At 42.8% G+C, this 10,000-nt stretch overlaps 1 protein-coding gene across 1 annotated transcript in view; it reads left to right on the top strand.

The window, feature by feature from the left end:
• arhgap15 (Rho GTPase activating protein 15) overlaps positions 1–10,000 on the top strand; it is a gene marked incomplete at its 3' end in the record, with an annotated part of 160,563 nt that overhangs the window by 62,947 nt on the left and 87,616 nt on the right. The window contains exons 8-9 of the mRNA XM_080752939.1: positions 1,891–2,028; positions 9,321–9,419. Of these exons, the coding sequence (XP_080609065.1) occupies positions 1,891–2,028; positions 9,321–9,419 (237 nt within the window). The remainder of the gene's footprint in view (positions 1–1,890; positions 2,029–9,320; positions 9,420–10,000) is intronic.

Below are 10,000 nucleotides of genomic sequence, written 5' to 3'. Positions count from 1 at the left end.
CGTTATTCCAACCAGTTCCATTCCCCTCCATCAGGCGCCCCGGCTGGCCAGGGGGAGGCTTTATAGAGACCAGGATTACTGCATGTTTTTGTGAGGGTATCTACCCTAGGAGACACGGGGAGAACATGCAAACTCCACACAGAAAGGCCCTTTTGCCCGCAATTCTTTCAACATAAGATGCCACATTCAAGTTCAGGAGAGTTTGGACAAGGCAATTCTCTTGAATGCTGCCTTCAGGTATCGTATGGAAAGAGGGGATTTGTATTTGTATGTCGTTCTTTCACCATAGTAAAAACTGCATTCATGGTCCGGATTTTTTTTACAGACGGATAAAAGGGCAGGGGCTCGAGCCCCCTTTGATGTCTATGTGTGCACGTGCCTGCAACACTGCATTAAAATGTAGGAATGTGGAGGAATTCTAAAGTAGTAGTGCGGTGGAAGAGTACATCACAGTCGCAGAAATTCAATCGCAGCTTTAGTCATTTGATTATCGTACAATATGACAAAATAAACTCATGGACGATCGTCTGCTCTGTATCTTGAATTTCAGTTCAAGTTGACTTTTATTTATTTTCAGGGGGAGGGGTTCTGTTTCTTTCTTTCTTTTGGTTTTAACCCTCCACCAGTACCTGCCATATCTCTTAACAGCCTCAACAATGGTGTCTACTAGCTCTAATCAGAACCCCTATGCAAGCGCAGGGAACTCTTGTCAAATATCAATCGTGTTCTTTGCTTTGAATGTTTGAAACATGTCTTCTGAACAGTTGATGATAGTCACGATCCCCTACGATAAGTGGGCATGCAGGAACATTCTTATTCACATGGGTTTTTTTCCTCGTGATTTTCTAAATTCAACGTCAGTCCATGCAAGAAACAAAGAGCATTATGTTAAATATGAGGAGCCTCCACATTCAACAGCAAATGTCAAGCGGTCAGCCTCCATATTCTGTTGTCAGACAATTATTGTCTATTTTTGTCAAGATTTGGTGTAAAAAGTAAAAAAGTAAAAAAGACAACATAGGTCCAGTTTACTTAGGGTTATAATAATAATAATAATAATAACTTTATTTATATAGCACCTTTCTAGACATGAGCCACAAAGTGCTGCACAAGCAAGATAATAAAACATGATAATATAAACAAATTCAAAAGAGAAGCAATAAGATGATCTAACATAATTACTACAAGAAGTAACCATGTATACAAGCAAATACAATAAAATAAACATAAGCTAAACGCTAAAACGAGGGTTCGAGTGCCTATCAGGTAAACAGAAACTAAATGAAGCTCCCTGACTTTGAGCACTCAGTGAGCGCTCTGGCTCTGCATTGATATGTTGTTCCCATTGTATGAACGAAACGAATGGACCATTGTTAAGCACCTTGAGTTCGCAACTTGCTTAGAAAAGTTCTATAAAATTGCAATCCATTATAGTTAAGCTACCTATCTATCTATCTATCTATCTATCTATCTATCTATCTATCTATCTATCTATCTATCTATCTATCTATCTATAGAGTTGTTTTTTATTTTATGATTTAGCTCTGTATTGTTACATCTTCTTCCTTGTTTGTTTGTTTTTCGCTGTACACAACAGAACTTATTTTTTCTCTTTTACTGTACTTCCCTGTAACTTGTAACCTTAAACTGCTGTGCCGCCTCCGGGCAACTGAATTTCCCCCTTGGGATAATAAAGGTATCTATCTATCTATCTATCAGAGCGCTGCACCAGCTGCCTCCGTATGTGTTGCCTTCTGCTGCCACTATGTCTACAGCAACACGACGAGAAAACTAAAACAGCCGAGAGAAATTTGATCTTCAGTTTAACCACTCAAGTTCTGCCGTTTTATTTTTATTTTTTCTTTATTTTTTTTCTTCCCTGTCGGTCAGATATGTTCACGAGCGGCAAGCTGAGACACAGCCAGTCAGACAGCAGCGCAGACAAGAACGGGGTGAAGAACCGGCTAAAGAAGTTCATCATCCGACGACCGTCCATGAAGACACTGCAGGAGAAGGGCATCATCCAAGGTTGTGACCTTCACCTTTCTCCAGGGGCGTCACAAGGGGGGGGGGGGGGGGGGGAGTGGGACTGAGTTACCAGGGCCCAAGGTGGAGGGGGCCTTAATTATGTTGTGCTTTAGCTATCGAAAAATGCCACGCTGCGAGCATGTAGCTCTGCTATTTTTTAAGTCATGAAAATATGTGCAAATCTTTGAATGTATGTCTTTTTTTAAGGGAACATTTGTAACTCAATTTTTTGCTTCTGGGGGGTCCCTGGAACTAAATATTTTGAGATGGCGGTTCCGTCACTTCCGTGGCCAAATACATGTCATTTTGGGGGTCCTCCCCCTGAAAAGGTTTGAGCATCACTGACATAGAAACAAAAACCTGAAATATTCAAAGACCGCACATTTTCACGATTTTTCAAAAATAGCAGATCTAGTGCCGTGCTGCAAGCTTGTATATCTGCTATTTTTTAATAGTTAAAGCACAAAATAGATACATCTCATGGGGGGCCCGCAGTGAATCCTTGTACCCAGGGCCCAGAATTTGGTGTGACCTCTGCCTTTCTCTGCTTGAAAACAAAAACAAAACAAAAAAAACACTTTAGAGCAAGGGTCCCCAAACTTTTCAGGACACGGCCCCACCCCAAAAAACATATCATTTGAACTGCGGAGTGCGGACCCCCCATGCACCCTGACAAGCACTCGGAAGTTGTAGGCATTACATTTAGTTTGACTCGGTTCCCCAGATAGGTATTGTGAAAATAGCCGAACTACAAGCTCACAACGCCTTGCACTGCGAGGCGTTGTGAGCTTGTACAGTAGATGGGATTTTTTCACAATGTTTGCCTTTCTTTTTTTAAGTAATATTTGACAATTTGAACAATTTTACATTAAAAAAAGGTGTTAAAAGTAATTAAATTGTCACTTTAGAAATGTGCAGATACCCTGTATAATCTTTTTATGTTGGTTTGTTTACTGTTGAGTGAGAAAACAATGCATTGCACTGATGATGCATGTTGCATCATCAGTGATGCGTTTTGCATCATATGATGCAAAACGCATCACTAGTACATGCTGAAATACTAAAATATCTAAAAACACAGATTGAACACGAAAAATAGCTCAGGATTGTGTTGATCGTGTCCCAAACAACAATAAAATAAGATCGGGTTGTCCCAGAGGTGAAGTGGCCCTTTAAGTTATTCATCTGGAGGCAGCCAAAATTATTTGGGGACCCCATTGGGGGTCCTGAGTCTGACTCCCATTTTGGGAACCATGCTTTAGAGGCAGTGGTTCTCAACCTGTGTGTCGGGACCCCCAGGGGGGTCCCCAGATGATTAACTTAAATGTGAAACATTGTTTTCTTACTGAACAGTAAACAAACTAACACAAAGTTTAAGTGTATAGAGGTATCTGCACATTTCTAAAGTGACAAATTTGAGGACTTTTCAATACCTCTAAAATGACAAATGAAACATTGGCCAAATTGTCAGATATTAGAGACAGAAATTGTGAAAATAGCTGATCTACATGCTCACAACGCCTCGAGGCATTTTCACAATAGAACTGTGTTATACAAAATGTAATGCCTCAACTCTTAGTGCTCTTCAGGGTGGGGGGGTCCCCAGTTAAAATATGATTATTTTGGGGGGTCCCCGGCCTGAAAAAGGTTGAGAACCACTGCTTCAGGGCATGGTCAGACCTAGGTTTAATTCTATCTATGAGGGTGGACTCTGCCAATGCTTTTCAATGGGAACTGAGCGTATATTTTGCAGAAATCCGTGAATGGCAGACAAAGAAACCGCTCCATTCCCACTGAATAGCATTGGCAGAAAGCGCCCTCAGGTAGAATTAATCTTCGGTTTTACCCTTCGCAACTTTCGCAGAAAACAGCTATTTCAGGAAATGCACATGTATTTAATTTCGAGCAAACAGAAAAGTCACTAGTGTAGACCCCTAACGGGATTCGCTCCACAACGTACGTGGTTTAAGTGGTTAAAATAATAATACTGTAAAAATTTTACAGGTTTTAGGTTTTCATGTAATATTATAGTATGTGTTTTGCCGTGTAATTATTACCTTAATTATTACTGAACCATACTTTGTCTTACAGGTGCACTGCAACCATATTTCTTTAGGGACTCGGTTTCTCTTATATAATAGATTTAATACCATGAAATTACCACCACAGTGATTTGAAAATCATCTCTCCTCCCCACTTATTAAGAGTCAAAGAACAACGGTATAGAGAGATAAATGAACCGCATGAATTTGCACTCTTGAACAAACCACGCCAATCGCAGGCGGCTGAGGCACAGTGGAGAGAGAGAGAGCCATTCCTCAAAGGGGTAACTAATTTATTGAGCTCACGGTTGGAGGAAAATACACCATTAAAGGGCATATTTAAGCACATTTGCAATCCTTAGAAGAAGGTAACGGTATTTGGAATTTCCCCACAGCTTCAAGGAGACCCTTTAATGTTGTGTCCACGGGACAAAACGCGAGATCAAAGCCAGGGAGGACGTTATTGACGGAATAAATGAAATACTTGTGGATTAGGGAATGGAAGGCAGGTGGCCCCCAGACTGTCCTGTTTGGCAGAGCTGGTGGGCAAGCCACTTCAGAGGGTGGCTTCCTCAAATCACACCCCCCCCCCCACCCCACCGCACCCCCTCTCCGCGATCCCTCTCTCTCCTATCATTCTTCAGAATGCAAATTAAATCCATGCGACGGGAGGGTTATTTGAATTCCTTTAGGAGGGGTAATTTTCGCTCCATTTCTCTGCCCCCCTCCCCTCAACTCTTCCAAACCCATCCCTCCCTCCCTCCCTCCCTCCCTCCCCCCCTCCCTTCCCTTCCCTTGCTTATCTTGCCGAGCGCTGGTTGAAAAAAGTGTTATTTTTGTATGCAAAGGTGCCTCGCTCGGAGTCATTTATGTATTTGGTGCACCCGCCCCTCGCTCGCTTGTGTATAAACAAGAGAGGGTAATCGTTTGATGTTTCACGACGGGGAGAGAGAGAGAGAGAGAGAGAGAGAGAGAGAGAGAGAGAGAGAGAGAGAGAGAGAAGAGAGAGAGAGAGAGAGAGAGAGAGAGAGAGAGAGAGAGAGAGAGAGAGAGAGGCGAGCGATACTGATACTGGTATGCAGCAGTGGTGGAAAAAGTACTCAATATTGCTTGTAGATCGGCTATTTTCAAATAGCCAAGGTATAAAATAGGGCTAAAGTGGATTAATGTATGTTTTATAATACTAGAAGCTGGGCCGCGTCTAGTCGGCGACCTGGCCAACTCGGGAACGATGTAAATAGAGAATGAATGCCCCGCCCTTTAATGCAAACCACATTATACCTGTTGTCATAGGACCCGTTTTGACCATCTGTTTGCCTGTGTCCATTTATGCCCATATATGGAGATATCTGTATCTGTCTGTCGGCGTCCATTTTATGTCCATATATGGAGATCACTGCAGATATAGTTCTGGGTCCATTTTATGCCCATATGCCCATATATGGAGATATCTGTCCTATTTGCATCCATTTTATGCCTGCCCACCCTTTAATGCAAACCCCAATATACCTGTTGTCGTAGGACCCGTTTTGACCATCTGTTAGCCTTTGTCCCCACCCTTTAATGCAAACCCCAATATACCTGTTGTCATAGGACCCGTTTGGACCCTCTGTTTGCCTTCTGTTAGCCTTTGTCCCCACCCTTTAATGCAAACCCCAATATACCTGTTGTCATAGGACCCGTTTTGACCATCTGTTTGCCATTGTCCCCTTATGCCCATATATGGAGATCTCTGCACACACAGTACCGGTTGCGGAAAACTCTGATGTCAGACATCAGCTCCGCATTCGGGGATTCATTTTATGCCCATACCCCTTATGCCATATATGGAGATCTCTGCGCACACACAGTACTGGTTGCGGAAAACTCTGATGTCAGACATCAGTTCCCCATATATGGAGATATCTGTATCTGTCTGTCTGTCGGCGTCCATTTTATGTCCATATATGGAGATCACTGCAGATATAGTTCTGGGTCCATTTTATGCCCATATGCCCATATATGGAGATATCTGTCTATTTGCGTCCATTTTATGCCTGCCCACCCTTAATGCAAACCCCAATATACCTGTTGTCATAGGACCCGTTTTGACCATCTGTTAGCCTTTGTCCCCACCCTTTAATGCAAACCCCAATATACCTGTTGTCATAGGACCCGTTTGGACCATCTGTTTGCCTTCTGTTAGCCTTTGTCCCCACCCTTTAATGCAAACCCCAATATACCTGTTGTCATAGGACCCGTTTTGACCATCTGTTTGCCATTGTCCCCTTATGCCCATATATGGAGATCTCTGCACACACTGTACCGGTTGCGGAAAACTCTGATGTCAGACATCAGCTCCGCATTCGGGGATTCATTTTATGCCCATACCCCTTATGCCCATATATGGAGATCTCTGCACACACAGTACTGGTTGCGGAAAACTCTTATGTCAGACATCAGTTCCGCATACGGGCATTCATTTTATGCCCATATATGGAGAACGTGGGAAGAATGGTTTAGAGATACTCGGATTACATACATACATACACATTCACAGAGATTTTTTGTTGACTCATGTGGCGTACGTGATGTCAGAGCCTTTTATGAAGTCCTCCGGAACAGCCTGATGTCAACAATCAGCTCCGCATAAGGAGATTCCGAACGTTTCGCGCCGGTTTCGGAAAACCGCGAGTCGGGTCGGGTCGAGGCCCGGCACTGCACTCCGCGCGGCGGCGGGGAACGTGCGTGCCGAATCTGAAGCCGGTGGGACGAACGGTTCTCGAGATACGCGGATTACAAACAAACAAACAGACAGACAGACAGAGATTTGTCGCATTTATAGATAGATAATCATTCATAGCTGCAAAGTAACTAGTAACTAAAGTTTTCAAATAATTGTAGTGGAGTAAAAGTACAATATTTGGATTTGAGATGTATAGTGGAGTAGAAGTAAAAGTACTGAAAACTAGAAATACTCAAGTAAAGTACAGATACCTCAAAATTGTACTTAAGTACAGTACTTAGTTACTTTACACCGCTGTCACCTCATCATCAGCGGGTGTGACAACGGGCCTGTGTTCCACGTGTGCTTGGCTTCTCAACCCGTAAGGCAGGGGCGTCACAAGGGGTAGGAAAGTGGGACTGAGTTACCAGGGCCCAAGGTGGAGGGGCCCTAGTAACTTTAGCCATTGAAAAATAGCAGATATACAAGCTCACAGCGCGGCACCGAGTGCCGCGCTGCGAGCTTGTAGATCTGCTATTTTTGAAAAGTCGCGAAAATGTGCGCAAATCTTTGAATATATGTATTTTTTAAGTGAACATTTGTAACTCAAATGTTGCCTCTGGGGGGTCCCTGGAACTAAATATTTTGAGATGGGGGGTCCTTCACATGAAAAAGTTTGAGCATCACTGACTTGGAAAAATATAGGTTTCTTGGCACACATTTTCACGTTTTTTCAAAAATAGCAGATCTACAAGCTCGCAGCGCGGCACTCGGTGCCGCGCTGTGAGCTTGTATATCTGCTATTTTTCAATAGTTAACATTCATGGGAGGCCCGCAGTGAATCCTTGTACCCAGGGCCCAGAATTTGGTGTGACGCCCCTGCGTAAGGTTTTCGCTGAGGCCACGACGGTCACTCTAGCCGGGGACCCAGTCACCAAAATGGGAGGGGACCTGTGATTTTCTGCCGTACTTTTTTATTTCTGTTTTATCTATTAGTTTGGTCATTAAGGTCCACAGAATGAGAAGCCTGCTCTGCCGGAAACATCGCTAAAAAAAGTTATGGCCATTTGTATATGCACTGCCCCACTGACTCCACTAGAAATATAAAAAAAAAAAAGAAAGAAAGTCTGCTTTAAGTAGCATGTGAGGGGTCAAACCAGGGGTTCTTCATGATTCTGAATCCATTGCAAGCATTTGTTTTGCATGAAAAACATTCCTTGCGCTAGATTTCGGCCCCCCCCAAAAAAAAACTGTGAAAAGTGATGAGTCAATGCTTTTTTTCCACTTTTCACAGTTTTGGGCTGCCGAAAGTTAACCCAAGGAATGTTTTTCATGCAAAACAAATGCTTGCAATGGATTCAGAATCATGAAGAACCCCTAGTTTGACCCCTCACATGCTACTTGAAGCAGACTTTTTTTCTTTTTTTAAATATTTCTAGTGGAGTCAATGGGACAGTGAATATACAACAAATGGCCATAACTTTTTTTTTTAGAAATGTTTCCGGCAGAGCAGGCTTCTCATTCTGTGGACCTTAACCAATAGATAAAACAGAAATAAAAAGTACGGCAGAAAATCACAGGTCCTACCCTATTCCTTGAGCTTTTGGGCTTGTGGGTCCCCGGCTACTCCTCTCTCTCGACTGTTTTTGGTGGCTCGACGAAGCCAGTAGCCTCTCAGAGGCCTTTTGGAATTTATTGCCTGTTGGGAAGGAGTTCAGAGAGGGCCTTGTTCAACCAAATTAGATGGGACGAACTCTTGGAGGAATGAAGCAATGGAAACTGGGTTTGCATAAGAAAGTGAAAGAACGTGGTAGCATAGCTGATCAGCATGATCCCTAGTCTCCCTATGCTGATCTACAAGCTCACACAATGCATTGAAACTGTAGATCCGCTGTTGGTGTGTGTGTGGGAGGGGGGGGGGAGCACCTAGTATAGATACCCCTGGGACCCCAGTCAACCAAGCATACAGAGTTTAATGGAGTAGTTCACCCCCTAAAAATTACGTATTTTCTTTCAATTACACACCCCATTCAGCCTTGAATTATTGGAGATTTCTATTATATACTGTATATTCTTTTCTCGCATAACTAAGCCATGTGATGACCGGTGGACTCTCTGGTAGAATCTTCTATTGACTGATGAAAAATACGTCATTTTTTGGGGGTGAACTACTCCTTTAAGTGGTTACGTCTGTTGAGAAACACAAGGTTTATGGGGGGATTTTTCTTTTTTTTTAATGATAAAGGAAATTTTGCTTAGATTTAGATATTTAATTCTTCACTACAAAGAAGTTATAATACTAGTGCTACAGCCATTAAAGAGGCGATCCGACATCAAAAAACAAAGGATGCGTCAGGAGGTTGTTGTGTGGCGCTGTCATAAAATGATGCATGCGGCAGCCGAAGGAAAACTTAAGTGGTCAAAGAAACAATATTAACCCCTTGTCCTTTAACATTGACTAAAAACTCCTCTGGTATGTACTTCTACTTCGGGTTTATTTACGGCGCGGCGGTCACAGCAAGTCATAACATTTCATTCTCCTGCAGATCGAGTGTTCGGCTGCCACTTGTTGACACTCTGCGAGCGCGAGGGGACCAGCGTGCCAAAGTTCGTCAAGCTCTGTTTGGAGGCTGTCGAAAAACGAGGTACGTTTTTCCCCCGTTGAAAGCCCACTATTCGACCAGGACTTTGCTTTTTGTGTATGGGAAAGAGATCCCAATGCATGATTTCTGTGTGGGAAAGAGTCTGGAAGAATGCATTTCCTTTATTCTCTCGCATGAAGGAGAGCTGACATCTCCTCATGCATTCTCCATCCTGACCCGAGGCCTGTCCACGAGGGGTGTAACGATACATCTTCACAACGATACGATACGCATGGCGATACATGGTTAACATGCGATACATGGACCATATTGGTTCATTCATGGCGATACAATACGATTCAATTCAATGATTTAAAATCGATATAGTAACTATTTAGCAAAGAAATTAAATCTGTGTAAAACTTGTAAAAAATCTATTATTATGGAAGTAAACGCTGGGATTATCTAGCAAATACATGGACATTATATTTCAACACTTATGGACAAACCCGCACCTTGACATGAACACAGAGATTACACACATTTATCGATAGACCAAGAGTAGCTATATGGAATGGAAAGGTTATTAGACCCCTCATTTTCATTTTCCCTCTTAGAATTGCCAAATACAAGACACAAATACA

Source organism: Nannobrachium achirus (assembly GCF_963921795.1).
Source record: "Nannobrachium achirus genome assembly, chromosome: 22".
In the NCBI taxonomy this organism is placed as follows: domain Eukaryota; kingdom Metazoa; phylum Chordata; class Actinopteri; order Myctophiformes; family Myctophidae; genus Nannobrachium; species Nannobrachium achirus.
This window is presented reverse-complemented; position numbering and strand designations above follow the sequence as displayed.